The 25,070-nt window shown below is 42.4% G+C and overlaps 1 protein-coding gene across 1 annotated transcript in view; it reads right to left on the reverse strand.

Moving 5' to 3' along the window:
• Positions 1-25,070, reverse strand: part of prkcz (protein kinase C, zeta) — a 158,408-nt gene that overhangs the window by 59,026 nt on the left and 74,312 nt on the right. Inside the window, exon 5 of the mRNA XM_034695938.1 lies at positions 16,005-16,090. Coding sequence (XP_034551829.1) covers positions 16,005-16,090 — 86 coding nt within the window. The remainder of the gene's footprint in view (positions 1-16,004; positions 16,091-25,070) is intronic.

The raw sequence follows: 25,070 nt of genomic DNA on the forward strand, positions 1-25,070 counted from the left end.
GTGAAGAAGACCAGATTTAAAATATTTTTCAGACAACTCTGCAGCTAAATTTGTTCTCTGAAAACAACATTAGGGATTATGTTTTCCTTTATAGGCGGCGTGGTGGTAAAGTGGTTGGCACTGTTGCCTTACAGCAAGAAGTCTAAACCCCCAGTTTGGCAGCAGCCTCTCTGCGATGTCACTCTGTAATGTCTGTAAGTGTGAGTATGTGCGTGAAGGGTTGTTTGTCAATTTAAGTCAACTTTATTTATAGAGCAACTTTAAAGCAACTAGTGTTGGCCAAAGTGCTTTACAAGGTAAAAGAACATGAAGACAACAAAAAATAACACATTTATATAAAATAGTAAAATCAAGTGAAATCTGTTGGGATGTTCTCATCTAGAGGAGAAGGCCAAAGAGAAGAGATGGTTCTTCAGTAATGATTTAAAACATTGATAAGAGGGGGCTGATTGTATCTAAAGTGGTAAGCCGTCTTCAGAGATTGGAGGCAGCTGCTGCGAAGGCTCGATCGCCCAAGGTTTTTACGTTTTAGTCACATCCAGGAGCAGCTGGTTGGTTGACCTCATGTTCAAGCTGGAGTATAAACATTGAGAAGATCAGCCAGGTGAGATGGCCCCGATCCAATGAGGGCCTTGTACGTTAACAAGACCGGAAGCCAATGGAGAGAGAGCAGCACAGGTGTGATGTGCTCCTTCTTTTTCTTTCCAGTCAGGAGACGAGCGGCAGCGTTTAGAGCGAGCTGCGGGTGCTGAATGGACGACTGCTCTAAGCCCACATACAAAGACTTACAACAGCCGTGCAGAGAAGTTATCAAGGCATTAATCACTCTCTCCACATCTTTGGAAAGAAGACATACCTTAGAAGAAGCTATGTCGACACGTTAGCCCTCTGATAGGCTGGTATAGACCCCAGCCCCCACAACCTCGAAAGGGAAAAGCAGTACAGATAATGGATGGATGTTCTTTTATTCAGGGTTCCCACTCTTTTCCAGAGATCATTTTCCAGGACATTTCCAGGACATTTTCATTGATGATCAAGCTATTATGATCAGCGATGTCTACAACGTGGGGTTTCTGTGCAGCTGTGTCGCTCCGTTTGTTTTCACTATCCGGTGAGACGCTCCGCTGTGCACAGCGGTTCAGACTCCCGTCACCTGCGTCCCGTGGCTCGGGTCCCCGCTGCGGCTAGCGGTGGGTCTGTGCCCATCAGGATGGCGCTGATAAACGCCCGCTCCATTTCCAATAAATCCTTTATTCTGAATGACTTATTTACATCAAAATGCTTGGATTTTTTGTTCCTGACCGAGACTTGGCAGAGGAGTATGGAGAACAGCCCCCTGGTTGAACTGTGGCCGTCGGATTGTACTCTTATCAGCACTCCCAGAACCTCGGGACGGGGTGGAGGACTCGCCGTTGTGATTAGGGACTGCTTCAATAATCGGACAGTTGGCACAGGGTCATTTTCCTCGTTTCAACTGCAAATGACTAAAGTCGGTTGTTCTAATTCATTTTATTGTGTTTCAATTTACAGACCCCCTGGTTTTAATAGTTCTTTTATGTCCGACTTTAGTGAGTTTTTATCTTCTATCATTATGTTGGACAGAGTTCTTATGGTTGGTGATTTTAATATCCACATCAATGACATTTCCTGCAGTTTTGCAGCAGATTTTATAAATCTCACCATGTCTTTTAATTTTATTCAACATGTGTCCGGTCCCACACACATTAAGGGTCATACTTTGGACCTTGTTTTTACGCTTGGTTTAAATATTGACTCTGTTTGCTCCGAAGAGCTGCATTTCACTGACCATGATTGTGTTGCGTTCAATCTGTCGTTTAATGTTGACTCTCTGCCCGGTAAGTGTTTGACTTGTTCTCGCTTCCTAAATAGCCTCTCGGCTGAGAAGTTTTCAGCAACTTTTGTTGCAACATTTTCCGTTGTTTCCGGCGTAAATGTCGGAGGGCAGAGAGACTGTGGAAATCCACCAAGCTCCATGCTGTGTATCCTGGCTACATCTGTTCCTTCAGAGAGAGTCTTCTTGAAGACCGGGCAAATACTCACTGGGAGGAGAAATCGGATCAGCCCATCCAAGCTGAGGCATCGGATTTTTCTCAAAGCCAACCTGAGGACAATTATAATGTTTGCTCAAGTTTGGTTCTGGTTCTGGTTAATTGAGTTTGGTTCTGGTTCTGTTTGCTCAAGTTTGGTTCTGGTTCTGTTTGCTCAAGTTTGGTTCTGGTTCTGTTTGCTTGAGTGCGTTCTGTTTCTGTTTAATTGAGTTGGTTCTGGTTCTGGTTGCTTGAGTTTGGTTCTGGTTCTGTTAGCTCAAGTTTGGTTCTGGTTGTGTTTGCTTGAGTGCGTTCTGTTTCTGTTTAATTGAGTTGGTTCTGGTTCTGTTTGATTGAGTTTAGTTCTGGTTCTGTTTGCTTGAGTTTGGCTCTGGTTCTGTTTGCATGAGTTTGGTTCTGGTTCAGTTAAGGTTCAGTTCTGGTATGGTTCTGTTTCAGTTCTGGTTCGGTTCTGGTTCGGTTCTGGTACGGTTCTGGTACGGTTCTGGTTCAGTTGTGGTACGGTTCTGGTTGGGTTCTGGTTGGGTTCTGGTTCTGGTTCTGTTTGCTTAAATTTAGTTCTGGTTCTGTTTGTGTGAGTTGTTTCAGGTTCTGTTTGCTTCAGTTTGGTTCTGGATCTGTTTGCTTGAGTTCAGTTCTGGTTCAGTTCTGGTTCAGTTCTTGTATGGTTCTGATTCAGTTCTGGTTCGGTTCTGGTTCGGTTCGGTTCTGGTACGTTTCTGTTTCGGTTCGGTCCTGGTGCAGTTCTGGTTCGGTTCTGGTTCGGTTCTGGAAGGTTTCTGCTTGTTGGGTTTGCTTGAGTTTGGTTCTGGTTCTGTTTGCTTGAGTTTGGTTTTGGTTCTGTTTGCTTAAACTTAGTTCTGGTTCTAGCCCTAACCCTAAACATGACCCTAACCCTAATGCTAACCCTAACCCTAATCATAACCCTTACCCTAACCCTAACCCTAATCATAACCCTTACCCTAACCCTAACCCTAATCATAACCCTAATCCTAACCCCACCCCTAACCCCACCCCTAACCCTAACCCTTACCCTGACCCTAACCCTAACCCCAACTCCTAATCATAACCCTAACCCGAATCCTAACCCTAATAATAACCCTAATCCTAATCATAAACCAAATCCTAACCCTAACCCTAATCCTTATCATAACCCTAACCCTTACCCTAACCCCAACCCTTACCCTAACCCTTACCCTAACCCTAACCCCACCCCTAACCCTAACCCTAACCCCACCCCTAACCCTAACCCCACCCCTAACCCTAACCCTAACCCTTACCCTGACCCTAACCCTAACCCCAACTCCTAATCATAACCCCAACCCGAATCCTAACCCTAATCATAACCCTAATCCTAAACCAAATCATAACCCTAACCCTAACCCTAATCATAACCCTAACCCTAATCCTTATCATAACCCTAACCCTTACCCTAACCCTAACGCTAACCCAAACCTCTACCCTAACCCTAACCCTAACCCTTACCCTAAACCTAACCCTTACCCTAACTCTAACCCTAACCCGGTCCCTAACCCCAACTCCTAACCCTAATCATAACCCTAACCCTAATCCTAACCCTAACCCTAATCATAACACTAACCCTAACCCTCATCATAACCTGAACCCTAATAGGCAAATCATATGTGAGGATATAGGATACAGGTGATAAAGGGGAGGCTGTGTATCCTGGCTACATCTGTTCCTTCAGAGAGAGTCTTCTTGAAGACTGGGCAAATACTCACTGGGAGGAGAAGTCGGATCAGCCCATCAACGCTGAGGCATCTGATTTTTTTCAATGCCAACCTGAGGACATTAATAATGTTTGCTCCAGTTTGGTTCTGGTTCTGTTTGCTTGAGTTTGGTTCTGGTTCTGTTTGCTCAAGTTTGGTTCTGGTTCTGTTTGCTTAAATTTAGTTGTGGTTCTAACCCTAACCCTAAACCTAACCCTAATCACAACCCTAACCCTAATCACAACCCTTAACCCTAATCACAACCCTAACCCTAATCACAACCCTTAACCCTAATCACAACCCTTAACCCTAATCACAACCCTAACCCTAATCCTAACCCTAACCCTAGGATCAGGGTATGAATGGTTTTGTAACAGAATAAATGCACAAAATTGGGCAATTATACGGCTTCTCATAAAAACACTGTACGTAAAAGGGTTTTCAACACAAACCATTATTTTTTGCAAAGTTAAGGTAAAACATACAGCTACACAAGAGCCTAAATTAAGAGCCATTCGGGAGCCGAGTTAAAAGAGCTGGCTCTCTGAAAAGAGCCCAACTTCCCATCACTAAAGCACATGCTTACTACCATTTGCACTCTTAGTTGTCCTTGGAACTTTTTCTATTGTAAAACGTATCAATGTATCAATTATAACTTAAATATAAGACTCTTTGAATCAAAAGAGCACTCTACAAGGTTAATGTACCATAAAACATAAACAATATACCTCCGTTTTCTGTGAATTCATGATTATGAAGTGAAGGAGAAAAGATGTGAAAAAGTTGCGCAGTGTCGCTGTCTTTTCCAGCACAGCGTGCACTCAACTTTCAATGAATGGGGATGTGTTTTGTTAATCGGGTCAGGTCACACGCAGCCATGTTGGAATCATTTTCCAGGACTATATGTGATTTTCCAAGACATTTTACTTTTTCTCCCATTTTCCAGGTGTTTTCCAGTACTGGAAAACTGGTCAACTGTTTTCCAGGTTTTCCAGGACGAGTGGGAACCCTGTTTATTTGTTTCCTTGTTTTAATCCACTCCTGATGTATCAGGCATAAAATGTAAAAGTGAAATTATTTGAAAAAGGTTTGCATTTGTTGTGACATAATTAAAAAAGAAGTAAAAATAATAAATGGAACATAAAAATCAGTTTAACATTAAAAATACATTTTTTATCCAGCACAGGACTTCATGAGGGGCTCAGTAACAGGCTGCTTTATTTTAGTTTTATCAATCACAGATGTTTCCTCATTTCAAAACAAAACCATAAAAAATACTAATTCATCATTTTAAGGGGATAGATATGTATCTCTGATCTGGTGAGGGGGCTGCCAGCTGATTTTTGTAGACGTTTCTCTTATATTTGGCGAGTGAAGTGCTTTACTTTCACTATTTCTTTCCTTCAGAAGTTACAAACTTCCTCCTCTTTACAAACACGTCCACTTTTCTGGTGTCATATTTCAGCTGAAACTTCAGGTGTATGTGTAGAAACACCTCCAGCTCCTCTCTTCTTCAAAATGTTTCTCTGTAGAACTGAACCGTACAGCTGCCTCTCTGTTGCATCACTTCCTGCAGAGCGTCTCTCATTGTTTCGGACTCTCTGGTTTTCTTCTCTCTGGTCTCAAACATTTCTGCATCAGCACCAAAGGATGAGAGTTTGCTCCTCAGCGTCCCCAGACATCAATAAATCTGTCAGCACAACGTCCCTCTGAGGACCAAACACTTAGGATGCAGTGTGTGTGACAATCATTCAGAGTGTGTGTTAGTGTGTGTGTGTGCTGACAGCGTAAAGAACAAAGAGCCTCAGTCAGAGCTCTGTTGCCATGGAAGTGCTTCAGCTTCAAAGGCTTCTTTCAGACTAATCTGACTCTACACGGAGGTTAGGACGAGCGTTCATGAATTAATCACTGACTCTTGCTCGCTCTCTCTCTCCGCTCTCTCTCCTCTCACACGCGGCCTGAGAGGATCAGGTGAAAACAGCACGTCAGTGGATCAGGGAGTGTTATTACTTCTGCTTTATTCCTCAGAGGACCTCAGAGTCAGCACTTTTCTCTCCTCCTTGGCTTCTTCTGGATGATTCTTTCATCAGAGATGTGAGCGCTGCAGAGGCCAAGTGGACAAAGGCTGTGGATTTAGAAGAGGAGGCAGAGCCAAAGAGCCTGACACTCACTCACTCTGTAAATTATGGTCCCAATTAGAGACAGATGGCTTTAAATACATCAGGAAATATACAAACACAAAGTTCTGAAAGGCTGAATGTTTAAATTAAGCTGTAGATTATTAAAATGAGAGAAGTAGACTCTGATAATGATGTGTTATCCTCTTGTAGACACAATCAGCTGTTATTGTACAACTGGATTGTGTTGTAATGCTTCTCAGGGGAAACACACTTTTAATGAGCGCTTTCAGCAGCTACATTATGCCCTGTTGCATCATCACAAAGATCTTCTTACGACAAAGAGAGAGAGAGAGAGAGAGAGAGAGAGAGAGAGAGAGACTACAAACAGCTCTGTATCTCACTGCAGGATGGGACACAGACAGCACTGTTCTGGAGCTAGTTTGAGACAAAGACGTTCACACAAGGCTCCAGGACGGACAACATTCACTCATCAGGGTGAGGTGGAAGCATAGACTGTATAAAATATGGACGTAGTATCCGTGAAAAATGTAACGGTGTTAACAAGAAATCATTTGAACTTTCAGTCTGCAAAAAGCACAGAAGATTTAAGTTCACTGTGCATCACTCTCCAACATCACAGCATCATTAAATACACTGTCCAAAGAAAAAGTCGCCACCTGGATTTAACAAAGCAAGTGGGTAAGAGCCTTCCTTTGGATAATAACTGCAGTATAAGTTCAGCTGGCAAAAACGTATTTAACCCTAGCTGATGCTGTGAGTAGCCTCTCATTTCTTAAACAACCATATCGGAACATTTATCCTGTGGTTGTAGGAAGGATGTTAATCTGTTTCAGAAGGGTCAAATTATCGGCCTCCATCAAGCAAAAAAAACAACTAAGGAGATTTTCCAGGGAGAATAAAGATTGGACTCTGGAGCAGTGGAAGACAGTCATGTGGTTTGACCAAGCAGCAACCTCCGGCCGTGAGAATTGAAGCCAAAGCGGAAGTGTTAAAAACTGCAGTTCCTCGACTGTCCGCTTGAGGCTGGCTTCGGAAGTACTGGAAACCACACATCAATACAAAAAGCTTATCTTTACAGCAGAAATTAACACGTTTGCTGCCTGCCACAAAAAACTATTTCTTGATCGGCACACACTGTAAGGGGGGTGAATTTTTTCAGAACTCGGCAATTTAGAAGATTTTAAGATTACGAGTTTCCCATTATGAGAGGCAGTGCTGACTTGATTGACAGGGGGGCACCCTGTAGCTGTTGGCAAGAAGGATCAAAGCCTGTCTCTTTACCTCACACTAGCTCGACAGCAGTTAGGGTGACCTCAGCATTTCCAATATGGCTCCAGCCAATAATTGGCTTCAAAACAGCGCTTCAGAAGCAGATGGGTGACGTCACGGATACTACTACATTTATTATACAGTCTCTGGGTCTGATGGGTCCAGATTTACCTTGTTCCAGGGTGATGGGTGCATCAGGGTAAGATGAGAGGCTGATAAAGGGATGCAGCCATCATGCCTAATGCCTACTGTACAAGCCTGTAGGGGCAGTGTTATGATCTGGGGTTGCTGCAGTTGGTCAGGTCTAGGTTCAGCAACGTTATGCACCCAAAGACTGAGGTCAGCTGAGTCAAACCAGGTTTTTCCAACAATGGAGATTTTCTTTCCTGATGGCATGGCCGTATTCCAAGATAACAATGCCAGGGTTCATCATACTCACATTGTGAATGAGTGGTTCAGGGAGCATGAGACTTCATTTTTACACATGGATTGGCCACCATAGAGACCCGACCTCAGCCCCATTGAGAATCTTTGGGATGTGCTGAAGAAGACTTTGTGCAATGACTCTCCCATCATCAATTCAAGATCTTGGGGGAAAATGAATGCAACTCTGGATGGAAATAAATGTTGTGACATTGCAGAAGCTTATCGAAACAATGCCACGGCGAATGCATGCTGTACTCAAAGCTAAAGGAGGTCCAACGAAATCTTACAGTGTGAAACTTTATTTTGAGACAGGCAGTGTAACTTTTCTCGTTGCTTGCAATATTTTCAGACTTTGAGATTTTTTTTCATGGTTTGATAGTAACCAAAAAAGTAGGCTTGAATATAATAAACAAATAGCACGGTGAAAAATGAGAGAGAGCTTTAAGACGAGGTGCACGCTGCAACATTCAGTCCCGGCTCCTAAGTCTTGTGACAGCTTTTCCTCAAACTCACACCCAGCATCTCTGCTCCAGGGTGAGTGGGAGAGAGAGGCAAATCCTTCGACAGCTTAAGCTTTAAATAAAAAGGGATAACTTTGCACCAAAACGTCTGAAGAGGCAGTGCTGCTGTTCCACAAACCACCAAAACATCGGCACTAAATAATCACAGAAACAGCTGCATGAACAGATCATCTTTCCTCATATCACACGCAGAAACACATCAAATCAAACCAATATTCTGAAGGAGCTGACTCAGACTCAAAGGAGGAAATGTAGAATAATCTAACAAACATTTAAAGTTCAATCAGGCAGAAGAGAGAGGGAGGAACAGGAAACAGTCACCTCCACATAAACACCGCAGGCACATTAAGTTTATTGTCCCTGCGTCAGAGCCATGAGTCCGTCTCTGACGTCCTTGACCCATCTGGACGTCTTCCCACCACTCCGTGCTGCAGGAGAGACGTAATCCCTGAATCCCAGCCCGCTCCACCTCCACCCTGTGATTTCATAAACTGCAGGATTCATCACAGTGTTTGATATCAGAGGGCGTCAGCAGGACGTGATGTGTAACTCAAGACATCTTCCAGTCAGACCAGCCCCGAAAAAATCTGATTTCAACGTCAGACAGGAGAGTCCAATAAGCCAGGGGAAGAAGAATAACATGATTTAGTCTTTTTGTTTGAGGGGAGACTGTCAAACTCCATTACCCAGCAGCCCTCTGACTGAAACCAGACTCATGCTTCCTCTTTGGGTCACGGAGGAGCTCTGCATGTCCTGCAGCTTAGAGATAAGCAGAGGAGAGAATTCATCGATCCACAGCTACAGATCATACAAGTGCCTGGAAACAGAGCGATGGATCATCTGCTGAGAAATGAAGCTCTGAATAACCACTGACAAGATGACAAGCTGACATCTGATCCACTCTGATGCAACAACAACAATGCTCCTGATATCAACCATAAATAAAAGCATCACAACACAACGCAGCGTCTAAAGACTCAGGGACATGATGGGAGCAGGGTGAGACGGTCTTTGTTCATGCATACTGTCCAGATCCAGAGTCCAGATTTGCTAACGATGACTTGGCGTCCAGTGCTAGTGCTGCTCTGTTCTCTGATGCTGATTCTTTCTTGGACTCTGAAGTTTTTGCAAATAGTGTGTTGGTGTTTTAAATAAAGCTTTCAATCAGATTTATAATAAAAGATCAGAAGCTGTTAGCGAGTGATAGAAAACCACATGGTTACTACATCCTCTGCAAACAGGAAATCCGGGAGCGATTTTTACACAAATATACATCTGATCAAACATTTGGGCTTTACATGAGAGTTTCCACAGTAGATACTATTTCAATAAAAACATGAGAAACAATTAAAAACAGACACTCTCACACTGTGAACAAACATCAGATGTTTTCATATTCACTAACTGAAGAAGTCCTGACCTGACCGTGTGTTCACAAACAGACTGATGAGCAGGAACCTGCTGGGAGGAAAAGCCTCCACAGGCGCTGATTATGCAGAGATTAGCAAACCTGCATTTCATATACAAAGAGAGGAATCCTTAATGACACTGCAAACATCTTATCTGGTAATAGTGCTGCTGTGCTGCTCACAGAGAAGCTTCAGGTTGTTTCATATACTCACAGTTAAGCACTAGACACGAAATACAGCCAAGCATGATGGGAAATTGAGGCCGGAGAATCAGTGAGGTCTTTAAATGTCTGCAGGAAACATAATTTCACGTTTGTAGATATTTCAGCATGGATCAGCTCAGACTAAAGATCCATGACGGTGTTTCTAAGTGCACTTTTTGATATGGTGTCTCCTTCAGTGAGAGCAGCCTGATGCTCCCCCCTGCTGTGACCACAGAGGAAGGGAACAACAGGGACGGAGAGGTGATTGAGTCAAAGGAAAAGTGGACACTACAGAGAAAGGTGCACAGAGCTCTTTATGTGTTGTTTTTTAAAACTAATGCGGATCCAGATATAACAAGTCTTTTGTTCCCTTTTGTCTACAAACAAAAAGATGGGTTGAGCTGAAAGCATGAAATCTATAGGCACAAAAGTGAGATGATTTTGTGTGCATACACCTCTCATAGTGAGAAACACACTCCCCCTCTGCAGCATGTTTCCCCTGTCTTTATTTTTGGATACTCATTCCTGCTCGGTGTGATTCAGGTGTCAGTCCTCCCCCTGATGGAGCTCCTGTGGAGGCAAACATCCAGCAGAGACCGCATCCTCCTCCATCATACCGAGGCAGGAGCTAAAGAGACCCCATTACGCCTAATGGGAGGAATCCACAAAGCTACTTTCTGCTCTGCAGCATCAGGAGGAGACAGAGCGGGGTGAGGAGGAGGAGGAGGAGGAGGAGGAGGAGGAGGAGGAGGAGGAGGAGGAGGAGGAGGAGGAGGGAGAGACAGACGTGTGCAGACTGAGGAAGGAGAGGGATGGAGTGAGAGAAGGGAGGAGAAACCTGACCTACTTCTTTCCGGCTTATTTATATGCTGAGGACAACTTAGTGAACCAACCAGCAGGCTCCAAACTGGCATAGCAACAACAGTCAGACAAATCCCAGCCTGAAAGCTGGTACCAGTACACACAGTGACTGGGAGATCTGGGTCTCTGTGAATAATATCACACGAAGAGAGTTCAACCCCCATCTCTGTTTTTATCATGTAACATCTGCCTTCAGATAAAAACTGAATGAGTCAATCTGAATTTCAGTTTTTAACTCTTAAAAATCTGGAAGAGTCTGAGGTAGATAATGTAAAGTCCAAGACATTAATAGTTATACACACCTTAAAGAGTATGCAGTCTAATCTTCTGGTTTAAGAGTCCTGAGATCACCTCTAATATGATGTAAAACTGTATAAATAATGTCATCATGATTTGACTTTAACTGGTTTATAAACATTTTTTAACCTACATTTTGAAAAGTAAAACACTGTCTTTTTTAATGTACACTCATTTAATGTACACACTTGTTCAAAACACTGCAGCTTGAGTACTGACTAGATCTAGGAAGAGAGAGCACGTCTCCAGTGTTAGCATCTTGACACTGGCTCCCCATAAAATCTAGAATTTAAATCCTTCTTCTGACCTCCAAAACTCTTAATGGTCAGACACCTTGCCTTGGTCCTGCTCGAGGTTTCTGCCTGTTAAAGGGAGTTTGTCCTTGCCACTGTAACTTGCTAAATGCTGTAAAGTGCTCTGCTCATGGTGGATTAAGATGAGATCAGACTGAGTCCTGTCTGTAAGATGGGACTGGATCTTATCCTGTCTTGATGTTGGGTCTTATAGAACATAGAGTACGGTCTAGACCTGATCTGTTTGTATAAGCGTCTTGGGATAACGTTTGTTGTGATTTGGAGCTATATAAATAAAGATTGAGTGATGATTGATCACAGACACCTTTGTAACTTAAAGAGCTCATAGTGCCCTATTATTACTCTAAAACACTACGCTCCCAACATGCAGGCCTGCTCGTCATACCTAAAGTCTCTAAAAGTAGTATGGGAGGTTGAGCCTTTAGTTATCAGGCACCTCTCCTTTGGAATCATCAACGAGGAAAAAGAGTGTACCATATCTGCCCAGCTATGGTGGGCAAAAGTGGTCACATGGTTCTGAAATTTAATCTTTGGGTGTTGTGTTCATTTATTTAAACCCGTCTAAAACAATCACACTCACAGGGAGAACATGGTGTGGCCGTATTCAGTATGGACAGTGGGCTCAAACCTCTCCTATTATAGTCTGCACACTGTGGTCTGGTGACCTCCACCTTACCTCCACCTCACCTCTCTGCTAATGCGAGCTGTGCATTCCCGGAGAGAAACCCAGGCACGGATTGTAACCTTAGAAATATTTCGTAATAGGGACGAATATTATAGTGGTAAGAAAAAATAACTTTTTAAAAACGGTCTGTTAAACTGGACATCACCCAGCATGTACCAATCTGATGGTGTTTCTGGATGATAGTTCTCTGCAGCACAGCCATCATCATCATCATCATCATCATCATCATCATCATCATCATCATCATCATCATACTGATTATTATTACTGCTTCAGGTACTAATGCACAGCTGTATGTCTGTGTTTGATTGAACAAGCTCGGCTCGACTGAGCAGCCGGACGGTAATAATGACCACATCCAGCAAAGTGCTGAGTCAGAAAGATGGCAAAGCGCTGAAAACGGCAGCGCCTGGATAGACGGTTTGAAGAAGAGCTGTTTTACTGAGCAGTGAAATAATAAACAGTGAGGATGATGAAGATGAGGTTTTCACTGTCTGTCAGAGAAGAACTCTTTGTTTTGAGTGTTGAACTAAATGCTGCTCAGTGACAGGATCGGATCCTGAACATGTTCCCCTGCACTGATCCTGGAGCTACCTGTCCTCTCAGGTGTTGCTGTCACATCTCAGACTCTGACATGACTGAAGTTGTGGAGTGTTTTCTGTGTCTGACATCTGTCTCAGGGTTTGAACTCGGGGTAAATGTGAGTGTTAAAGAGAAACAACAGGTATCATGATGCTGGTTATCACCTGTCTGTGTTAACTCAGCGTGCTCACAGAGGAGGAGGCGTCCTGCACATGGTTTGATGCTTTTTCTGCACAAAACAGAACAATCACTGACTGTTTGCTTCTGTCAGACTGATAAATACAAAACGAGGAGTGATGATGAATCAATAAAAGACGATGCAGTAAAAAAAACACGCTGCAAACAAAGAAAGCAGTCCTGCAGACACTATTCTATGAAGTCACATCTTTAAATGTCTGTTTCATACACCTTCAGTCTCCTGTTATGCCTAACGTGACAACCATGTACAGTAAATCGTGTTAACTTTAACAATAAAGATCATCACCTGAGGGTTTGTGAATACAGAAATGTGCTGGATATAATTTGAACCCCCTCCAGTTCCCCTCCTCTCTGTTTGTTTACCTGTCAGCGTCAGGTAAAATTAAACCCTTTATATGTCAGCAGATCATCCACACAGTGACAGAAAGACCCTGGCGTCTGATGAAGAAATCAGCAGGAGGCAGTAACAGATTATCAGGCGGTAGGATTAATATAATAATCTAGACATTAACACAATCATTTCCTGCAGCATTCTCATTTCCTTATCACAGCAGCAGTATTGTTGTTTTTGTTTTTATTTATCATCACGTCAGCAGAATAAAAAGCTGATTGTTTGGTGCAGTTTTGGATTCACTTCCACCACAGATCAAACCAGACTTTTGTGTTCTTCCTGGTTTATAAATCAGGTTCAGATGACAACAAACCAAACTCCTGTCCTCATGGAGTCACTGAGTTTTGGTCAACTGTAGAGAACTCTGCTGTGTCAAAATGTACTTTATTAAAGCAGACATGGATCTGTTTTACACCTGCTTTCTTTGTGTGTCCTAAAGGCAGCCAGGTCGTAGGATGTTTACCACTCAGTCCGACTGAGGGGTTTGGTCCTGGTGGTAAAGTTACATCAGTGCATGATATCCATCAGGACTAAGCATTAAAATGTAATCCAGTGTCCAGAGACATGGTAATCTCTTCTTTCTTATACTGCACAGATGATCTGCTGAATTTTACTGAAAGCAACGAGGGGAGGGAGGACCAGACCACACATTGGTGTGATGCATCTTCAGACTCAACAGACTGATTCTCTTACCTCACATAATACAACACTTCTACCTGCTGAAGCTAAAAACATCACAGAGGTGAAGGTGTGTTCATGCAGCAGCAGCAGGAAGCACATGAGGACTAAAAGGTCTGAATGAACTACTTAATGTTTCCTCTTCTCCTTCAGTCTCATGTTGCAGACCAGCTGCAGAGGAATGATGAAAGCCCACACGTGCACACAGGTACCTGAGTGTGCGTGTGCCTGCACGTGTATGTGTGTGATACAACATCTAAACAAGCCATAACTAGGCCAGCATGAATTATGCATCGTATCCAGATATCTTAGCAGCAGCCGTGACTTGATTACCTGCTGTCGTTCATTATTCATCTGCTGAATGTTGATGACACACTGTCCCATTTCCCCCTTACACACTCTGCACTGATTTACAAGAACGCATAAGTGTGTGTGAGAGGAAAGTATGAGAGGTTTATTAGATGAAACACTCAGACTGGAAGTGATCCTCATGAGCAGCTGCTGACTGTAAGAGACGCTGAATGACTCTGTGACCTACAGAGCAAAAACAACACCTACACAGAGAGAGAGAGGGAGAGAGTCTCACTCTGAAGAGATGGAGTGTTTATTTTCTTCTGTAAACGTCACATGACCCTATGAACTGAGAGAAAACACTCATTCTGCTAAACACGGCTGAACTTTTCACACCTGAGTCTTGGTTCTGATCCAACACGGTTTCTTTGATCGCAGCAGCTTTACTGAATACAGAAGACACACCATGCCACATTTAGGTAACTGATCTTGGTTTAGTTTGTGCTCCTCTCTCTTAAAGTCTGACCCACCAAAACCAATCACAGCTCTGCAGACCGACTAAAAACGAGGACATCATCTCCATGTGGATGAAATCAGAGCAGGTTGCTCCTGTTGATTTGACATCACTGTGCAAACTCTCCAACATGCATTAGAGCTGAGATATTCTCATTGTGAAGCTGGATGAGCAGCTCCGACATATCCCAGAATGCAATGCTGCCTTTGCTTGAGCTGCTGTATGTCTTCAGCTGTACTCTGACTGCATGTCCGAGTATCCACTCTCTTGTCTTTTTATATGAAGCTGATGCGGAAGTGTTGAAAACTGCAGTTCATCAAGTGTCCACTAGAGGCTGGCTGCAGAAACACCAGAAACCACATACACTCACATTCAAAGAAGACGATCTTTAAAGCAGAATTAAACATGTTTACAGCCTGGTCCAAAAAACTGTTTAGGTCCAAATAGCTCATTTCTCTATCGGCACACACTCTAAAGGTGTGGATTTTTAAAAAACTTGTTATTTTAGAAGATATCAAACTTACGAGTTTTGCCCAAATAAGGGCATGCCTGACTTGATTGACAAGTCATCAAAATGACACCTGCCAACAATCAGCTTCAGAAACAGATGGGTGACGTCACGGAGACTACATCCATTTATTATTCAGTCTATGGTGTAAACACAGTCAGTGCAAAGCTCTTGAACATTTCTGAAGATCTGCACCTGAAATTTTCCACAGTTGACTGTTCGTTCACACAACCCTCACTTCTGTATCGTACAAGAAGGCTGGTGGAGGGGTGAGTTTCAGGAGGCGGGACATTACATCGAAAGCATGCTCTGAAAGCCACAGTATGATGTTTACGTGGACGAAACGACGGACAGGTAGGCTACGAGGACAGTTTAATGCTACTAACTGTGCAGACAACTTCACTGTTCTCAACTTGAAAATGATCCCTTCTCTCATTCCACTGCTTGCTGAAAGTTAACTTGATGAAAGATAAAGCTGGGGTAAAGATTGTGTCTGTTTTTGCTCACACATGCAGCCCACTGAAAATGTTGTGACATTTAGTGCATGTGTGAACACAGCTTCTGTCATCTTTTCCCTACAGTGACAAAATTCTGCAAAGAAAGTCCAACACATCAGTCGCTCCATCCATAAACTATATCTCTGATCCTCAGAGGGCTGCTTTAGGAACGAGCTGATGCAGCCCTGCTCTGATTGGATGACACCGAGCATAGATCACAAGTCAATCACACACTACTCATGCAAGTCAAAAGTTTACTGATGAATGCTCTGGAGTGTAAAAAAAAAAAAGCACAACTGGTCGTATTAAACTCTGAGGAGCACTGAAGCATTCGTAAAGCCGTCTGAAGACTCACAGAGCTTCATCTTATCATAAAGAAAGCCTCCAGCTGTGAGCATATGTCAGTGATGTCTCACTCACCCTGTTAAAGCGCTTGGCCTGGAAGAGGTGTCCGTTGACTCGGTACAGTTTCCTCCATCTTCTGGCCCCGCGGCGGTAGATCGATTCTAGGAGAGAGAGGAAACAGTTGTAGAGTGAGAGCATGGCGGGGGAGAGAAGGGGGGAGGTGTGCTTGAAGTAAAGTGATGGAGGAGATGGAGGAAGAGGAGGAGGAGGAGGAGGAGGAGGAGGAGGCTGGTCCTCACTGTGGAGCCTGAGTTCAAGTGAGGGGAAGACGACCATCAGGTCTGAGGTGCTCGCTCACACACACACACACACACACACACACACACACACACACACACACACACACACACACACACACACACTCCTCCCTGTCCACTCCATCTACTCTCCTCCTCCTCCCTCCTCCCTCCTCCTTCCTAGAGACCTTGATCCCTCCTCTTATTTCCTTCCTGTTGATGAATGGATTATTATCGCTCCGTATTCAGATGAGAAGAGGAAGGTGAATCTATTTATAATCCTTCATGTAGTGAGTTATTAATACTCTGCAGGGTGTCAGCACACAGTGAGAACAACAGGAAGGTTTCTGAAATTAAACTTAAAATAAATAGAAGACATGAAGTGGTCCAAAAAACCAAACACACTTTATTGGTTGTTACCTGTGATTTCAGAGTTAATCATTTAGTGTTGTCATATATTTATCAAGGAGGTAGTAAAGGACCATGTGTACGTGCTTTCTTTTGGAGAGTATTAATGAAACGCCACAAAGGTAGAGATGCACAATCACGGAAAGTGGAATAAACAAAGATCCATTGGGGTTCATCCTGAAGCACAGCTGTGCACAAGGAGACAATCTGCTGCTTCTTTAGTCTAACGTAATGTCTTTTATCCAGAAACAAAATACGAAGGGTAAAATGAAGACAAACTCGATTTGACATCGCTGCTTGAGGCTGATTTATTGTTGTTTAAAAGCCTGTTGTAAAGCAAGAGGCTGATTTCATATTTCAGGGATGATACTCCTGTTTGAGGCTTGTTCTCAGTTCACCTGAATCCCTCAGTACCAGCTGCCTGTCGCACATATTAGATCCATCTTTTTTTTTTTCAAGATTTGTTTTTATTTGCAAAATGCAAACTTTACAATACATGTCCAATATTCAAACATACTTATATATATAAAGAATGTATAATGATATTAATAATACAATAATAAATATACTACATACACAGATGTACATATATGCTTAAATTGAAAAATATATATTTAAAAAAATTAATTGAATGCAAATGATAATAAATAAATACCAAATGAATAAATAGATATGAAAGGAAGAGGAAAAATATATACATATAAATGCATACATACATCACACACATACTGTAATACACACGTACACATACATACACATCTAAGGGTACGGATTTTGTTGATTTACTTCTATTGAAAGTATTAATAAGGATGCATTATTAAAATATAATGCATGTCATACATTAACAAAAAAATATAAATATATGTAAATACAAAAATAATATTTAAAAAATAATAATAAACAAGAAAATAACTTAATAACTGAATATAACAATGATAATGAAATTAGTAATAATAGTGATACGCATAATAAAACAATGCCACTAGTAATGGAATAATAATGACAATAATAATAATAATAATAATAAAAGTAACAGTCAATATAATGGTAATAAATGTATATTGGCTCCATCTTTATCTTAAGAGCATAGCTGAACATAAAGAAGACAGAGCGGTATGAACTCCTTTCTCATCCGAAAGCACTTGAATCTACAACAGCGGTAACACATCACCAGCAGTGCGCTGTAATCCTTCACTCTAGGATTGATATTAAGAAAACATAATGTTTTCTACTTCATGAATAAACCATGTTACAGTCAGCAAACAAAGACGAACCATGGTTTTAACTCTTGTGACTGTAATATTACACACACAGAGAGACGCTCCAGCTGCGGGGCGAGATGGATGGAGAACAGAAAAACTCTGGCTGGGGCGTTCAGTGCACCGTTCTCTGGTTCAACATCAAGACTCTTTCTTCCGGTCATTCCCTCACATTTCCTGTCTCTCTTCAGCCGTCCTGTCCGATAAATGTTGAATGTTACAACTATAACTGACTAAAAAGGTCCAGCAGTGAGTGATTTGAGTCAAACAAGAACTGGACTTTCACCAAAGAGGCCGGGGTTTGAGTATGTATTTATTTTTTAAGCTATATTTTTTTGCACATTTTCGCCTTTATTTTGATAGGACAGCTGAAGAGAGGCAGGACATGTGGGGAACAGAGAGCAGGGGAAGACCAAGCGGCAACCTCCGGCAGTGAGAATTGAAGCCAGTGCAGAAGTGTTAAAAACTGCAGTTTCTCAAGTGTCCATTTGAGGCTGGTCCTGAAAGTATCGGAAACCCCATACACACCCATTCAAAGAAGCCCATCTTTACAGCAGAAATTAACATGTTTACATCCTGGTTAAAAAAACAGGTGTAGGGTGCTGGTGGTCTAGCGGTCTAAGCCTCCCACATACAGAGGCTACAGTCTTCGTCGAAGGGGTCGCCGGATCGATTCCCGGCCGGTCGACCATTTCCTGCATGTCTTCCCCCATTCTCTACTCCCCACATTTCCTGTCTCTCTTCAACTGTCCTATAATATAAAGGCAAAAAGGCCAAAAATATAACTTAAAAAAAAACAAAAAAAACAGGTGTAGTCTGGGTAGCTCATTTCTTGATCGGCACACACTGTACCGGGGTGAATTCTTTCATAACGCAGTAGATTCAAAGATATTAAGATTATGAGTTGTACATTACGACTTGATTGACAGGTGGGAACACTGTAGCTGTTGGCTAGGAGGCTCAAAGCCCGCCTCTTTACCTCACACTTGCTCAACAGCAGTTAGGTTGAGTTCAGCATTTCCAATATGGCTGCCATCGACGATTGGCTTCAAAACAACGCATCAGGAACAGATGGGTGACGTCACACACAAGTTTGTTAATTATACAAGCTATGCCCTGTATATCGGGCGCGTTTAGACCAACGACACCTAGTTGTTAAGGGTTTTTATCTTTACCTTTTATGTGATCCCTAGATTTAACTGGGTAGTTAAGTCTTAACCAAACAGACCACTTTACGTTCAGTTAATGCCAAAAAGTACAGAAAACTGAAACGAACCAAAAGCTTTCTTGTGATTCTTTAAAGACTTTTAAAGCTGTTTGACTGAGTGAGACTACTACAACTTAGAGCATCTTAGAATTACACAAAACAAGTTTCATTCTTCTTGAACTACTATGAAAAAATGTTGTCTTTTTGGAGGTGAACAATTCAGCCCACTTAGTTACTCTGGATATTCTTAAATCTTAAGGAAACACTAATTAACTGCTGAATCATTGTGTTCCGGGTACTGTTGGTCAGGTCTGAGACAATAAACAGATAAAAGCCTCATGCACTCCACAGCTTTAACAAACCATCATATCTGTCCTCTCTCCCCTCACAGACTGAGTATAAATGATGACTCAGCCGATGATAAGTGATCAGTATGCAGAGTTATCACAGACAGACGTTTTATTTCTATCAGCAGCAGAGTGATAGACTTCAGGGTGAGAGAGCTAAAGAAAGAAACTGATGTGACGGCACAAAGTGAGCAGCAGACAGAAGCTAAACTCCACCACCACTAGTCTGAAGAGAGCTGCAGAACAGCCTTGTTTGTGTATTTGTTTGTTTATATTCTGAGAGGTTTTAAAGTGAGCAGGAAATAATTAAGCAGCGTCTCAGATGAGGGTTTAGCCGCCTCGTCCTTCAAGGCTAATTCAGAGAGAAACAACAGGCTGATACACGAGGGGAACATTCATCACAACAGATGCACGAATATCAACTCAAGCCTCAAAACATCCTCACCAGCCGGGAAACTAACATCAGACAAACTGTGAAACTAGAGTCTGTTAGAGAGAGGGTTAGAGGAAAGGTCTAATGAAACACTTTCAAACACACAAACACAAACACACACACACACACACACACACACACACACACACACACACACACACACACACACTGTGTACTGAGACTGTGCAGAAAATAGTCCCCAACAAATGAGAAGCTGTTTGCATGTTATATTCAAACATTCAATTATACATGTGAGAGTTGTTTGTTTGTAACATTAAGAACTGAGTTAGAACGTAATTGTCATCCTGCACAGGGGTTGACATCACGAACCAGACCAGTGCGGGATTGTTCGGTGTGTTGAAAGTGTGAATCAACTAAAGGACACGGTTCTCCCTATCAGCTTTTGATGTGAACATTTTGACCCATTTCAGGTCATTTTTATTCAGGTGTTTGAATCTAACATATCTGGGCATCTGTCCCCTTTAAGGATGAGGCTGCCAGTATCAGGCAGCGACATGCTGTGCATGGTCTAGTCTGTCTGTACCAAGCCGCAACCTCCGGTCTCAAAATATGAAGCCAAAGCAGAAGTGTTATAAGCTGCAGTTCATCGAGCGTCCGCTTGAGGCTGGCTGCAGAAACATCAGAAACCACATACACACCAATTAAAAAAAAGACGATCTTTACAGCATTAATAAACATGTTTACAGTCTGGTTCAAAAAACGGCTTGGGTCTAATTTCTCTATCGGCATAAACTGTACGGGGGGTGAATTTTTTTCTAACATGATGGTTCAGAAGATATCAAGTTTACGAGTTTTGCCCAAATAAGGACATGACTGACTTGACTTGAATGACAGATGGGAACACATAGTTGCTGGCTAAGAGGCTCAAACCCCCGCCTCTTTACGTCACACTATGCCTGGTTGAGTTCAGCATTTCCAATACGGCTCCCGCCGACGATGAGCTTCAAAACAGCGCACAGGAACAGATGGGTGACGTCACGAATACTACGTCCATTATTTATACAGTCTATGGTCTGTAACTCAGACAAAAGTTAATCATAAGAAAGTCTGGGCACACTTTGGTAAATTTAACTCTGTATTGAAAAAAAAAATTAAACACACAAGTAACGATGTGAGAATTCTAGAACACTGGCAGTTACAAGCATCATGTCCTAAGCCCCAACAAATATTTGGAAAAGACTGATATGTCCCAGTTTGGAAGAATCCCTGTCCTGGTACAATGTTTGTTTGTTGAATGGAGGTCTATGAAAAATAATTAGAGACACTGACGTTTTTTTTAGGTTTGACCACCTTCATGGAATGTTTGATTTGTTCTCAGAATTCTGAGATCCAAGACAGAATTCTGGAATCCTGTCTTTGATTTCAGAATTCTAGAACACCTGCTGTTGCTCTCCATACAGACTGTTTTTCCTGCAGACACCAAAGCCTGCTGACACCTGATTGGTCGATACTACTCAGACTACAGACAGAGACCAGAACACTTCTCAGTGTTTCAATGTTTTCTTCTTTTTGCAAAATATATTCCAATATATATGAGAAGTTAGTAGCGGGGTTAATGTAGTATGATTTTATGACAGTTCAATCATACAATCACAATGTTATTGATCAGGGTTTTTAAGTCTGTTGTTGTTGAATCCAGCACTCTGACATCAGGTTGGAAACGTTAAGTTTTAAATCATTTTTGAAGACCAAACTCTTCTTCTCTTTGGCCTCCTCCTCTAGATAAGAACATTAATTTCCTGACAGATTGAACTTGATTTCACTTTTTTTGTTGTTTATTGTTGTCTTCATGTACTTTTTACTTTGTAAAGCACTTTGGCCAACACTGGTTGTTTTAAATGTGCTCTTTGACGATGAAAAATGTTACTTTTAAAATGAGATAATATTCACATTTACTCTTTAAAAGTGAACGAATATCAAGCATTCGAAAATCAAAAATGTCCCATCCCTAGTCTGTGCATCTATATTCGGCTACATAGAGAAGGGAGGTGATGACGTCCAATAAGGTTGTTTAAAAGATGCTGTTTAAAAGATGGTATCATAATCATGCTTCATCTCGCTGATTTAAACCTCTGCGATCTTACGAGGTAGCGAGCTCCATGCTTCAGATCAGCAGCGTCGCTCTCTGCAGCCCTGAACTGTTCAACCTTCTCCCAAACAAATCAATAAATCATCATCCTCTCCAAGTGTTCTTCCCCTCGCTGTCTGACACTTAAGTCCACCTGAGCATGAAGGGACCCGGTTGGCTGAGACACATCAGGCGTGTCCCCGCAGACTCCCACTCCCTGCCCTCCCGCTGCCTCCTCCGCTCGGTGCTGGTCTCCAGTCTGGCTTTCTGCTCCGGCGATGGGTGCGGCTGAGATTTCCTCTCCTCTGCTCACTCATTTTTTTGCCTCTGTTTCCATGGTAGCCACAGCCCACCATATACCAGCTATTATTAGTTTTCAGGGAGGATGTGAGGGTGACTTTGTCTGTGAATTCACAGCATGATCCTACAGGCAGACTGTCAGAGCGGGGTCTGAAGCTCTGAGCCCTCTGAGCCCTCAGGTCAACACAAGGTGCCATCAGTCTCCATCTTTAAGCTCTTTTTCTATTTCTAGCTCCATCCTTATGATGTGCAATAATGACTTTATACTAGTTCTGCTTTTTGGCTAGCAGATCAGATTTGTTCCAGCCCAAATCTTCAGTCGTGTTTGGATTAAAACACGAAGCCGAGCACTGCGAACATGACACAGACTGAGGATTTAACGCTGCAGTAAAACTGTCAGAGCTCTAACGTCATGTGATCACACACATATCCGTGCAGGTCGTTTGTGTTGTGATGTGTTCTCTCTGTGAGTCAGGTCAGAGGAGATGAGGAGTGAAATCGATCAGAGATGAGACAGAGCACTCTGCACTTTAAACTCACTATAATCCTGTTAACTCAAGTCTTTAAAGAAAAGTGACGCCTGCCTCTGAGAATCCCTGCACTGTTTCCATAGATACTCAGTATTTCCTCCCCCGTGCCTGAACCAGTTGAGGGGGGGAGAGGGGTTCTGCTGTGGGAGAAGCTACACATCATGATGCTAAATACAGAGCGTGTGATTAAATAATTAATGGTAACAGATGTTTTTACAGAGGGGTAAATTGCAGCACTTAGCTGAGAGTCTTTAATCAGAGAGGTGATGAAGAGGAGTTGAAACTCAGTAGTGAAGTATAAGAAATGATTAACATGATGATGATGATGATGATGATGATGATGATGATGATGATTAAAGAAAAATGTGTATTTAGACCACATGGTGCAAAATAGATAAGGATCAACCTCTGAGCCGAGCAGCTATCATCTGATGAAGATGTGATGATAGTTTGGCTCCAATTCAGCGTTAGCATCCTTCAAATGTCCGAGCCATTGTCGCCTGCAGGCTGCTCAGGCTACATAAAATCGAGTCTACCGCTCCTGTCACATAGAAACTTCAACAGCTGAACCGGAACTCACAACAAACCCAATGCCATGTTACTTATTAGCTAACGAGTGCTATCACATTTGTATCGTTAGCTTCCACTGAGTTAAAACCTTGGCATGTTGAGCCAGGAAGGAAGCACCAAAAGCATCCTTCAGGAGCTGATGGGACACTGATGGGACACTGATGGGACAGGCTTTGACATGCTGCATTGGCACAATCAGTGTGGTGACCTTTGAAGGAACTTCCCCAAAGTGGGACACAACTCTGAATAGAAATATGGACAACTTCACATTTCCGTGTCGTTAGCGTTAGCTATAAACAACTTCAAGCCAAGACTTTCTGTTTCATCGCCTGCATAGTTCACAGACCAATCATCAACTTCAGAAGTGACCGTATTTTCAGATCAAAACTGAAGTGACATCCAGCCGCTAGATCTGTCTGCAAAATAGAGTTCATTACATCCCGCAGAGTAGCGCCTGTTCATCTGTTTGTGGTGAATCTCAGTTTCACTGTAAACAGTAAGTTCCACAGAGGCTTCACTCCGGCTTCCTTCAGTGGTATGAACCTGAAACAGAAACTGATGTTCTTGTGATTTCCTTGTAGCTAATGGGTCTTAAGTTTGCTGAAATAACAACATCATGATGCAGATTAGTCAAAAGTCAGGCTTTGTCAGGTCTGTCCTCAAGAGGAGAAGAAAACTACTTTTACAATGTTTGTTTGTTGAATGGAGGTCTATGAAAGAGGATTAGAGACACTAATGTTTTTAGGTCTGACCTTCTTCAAGGAATGTTCCATTTGTTCTCAGAATTCTGAGATCAAAGACAGACTTCTGGAATCCTGTCTTTGATCTCAGAATTCTAGAACACTTGCTGTTGCTCTCCATACAGACTGTTCTTCCTGCAGACACCTGATTGGTTGATAGAACTCAGACTACAGACAGAGACCTGAACTCTTCTCAGCCTAAAATCTAGACCCTGAGATACAGATTCAACATGTTTCTGAATCAGAATCTGTAATTACAGGTTAGTTGTAGCTGAAAGTAAAAATCTTTGTCAGGTCTGACCTCAAGAGGAGAAGAAAAGTACTTTTATTATGTTTGTTTTGAGCTCTGATCTGACTTTATGGTGCTAATGCTTCTGTCTGCAGCTGAAGCTGACTTCACGTTTACCAAAGAAACTTTTGTCAACAAACAAAGCTTTAAATAAAAAAGACGGCACGACTTGACTCACGGCCTGGAGTGCACCAGGAGCTCGACTTTAAACTGTGTGTTTGATTCAAGTGTTGCTTCAGGGAGAGAGGGAGGTAAAGAGAGCTAAAGGTGAGCTGCAGAGAGCAGGTGATGTTACATTAGAGGGGGACAGGGAGGATTAGGAGCTGAGTCATCAGGATCATCTTCATACTGACTCTCAAACTGCTTAATGCCAACCTCAAATTAAGACCTCTGAGGGATTACCCAGCCTCTGTTATTATCAGAGTCTCACAGTTTTAATCTAAATGAAAATGATCTGACACTGTTTTAATATCTCTGATCAGGTCTTCCATCCTTTTGTTTCCTCCCAAGTAAAACTCTACTGCATCAATCTGACAGAAACTCTTCAAAATCCCAAAACCAGCTCTAAATGAGACGACGTGCTACATACTCTGACCACAGGGGGCGCCAAAATCCACACAAACAAACATCCTCACAGATGCTTTATAACAACTATTTGTAAGAATACTCCATG

Source organism: Notolabrus celidotus, chromosome 11 (genome assembly GCF_009762535.1).
Source record: "Notolabrus celidotus isolate fNotCel1 chromosome 11, fNotCel1.pri, whole genome shotgun sequence".
NCBI lineage: Eukaryota > Metazoa > Chordata > Actinopteri > Labriformes > Labridae > Notolabrus > Notolabrus celidotus.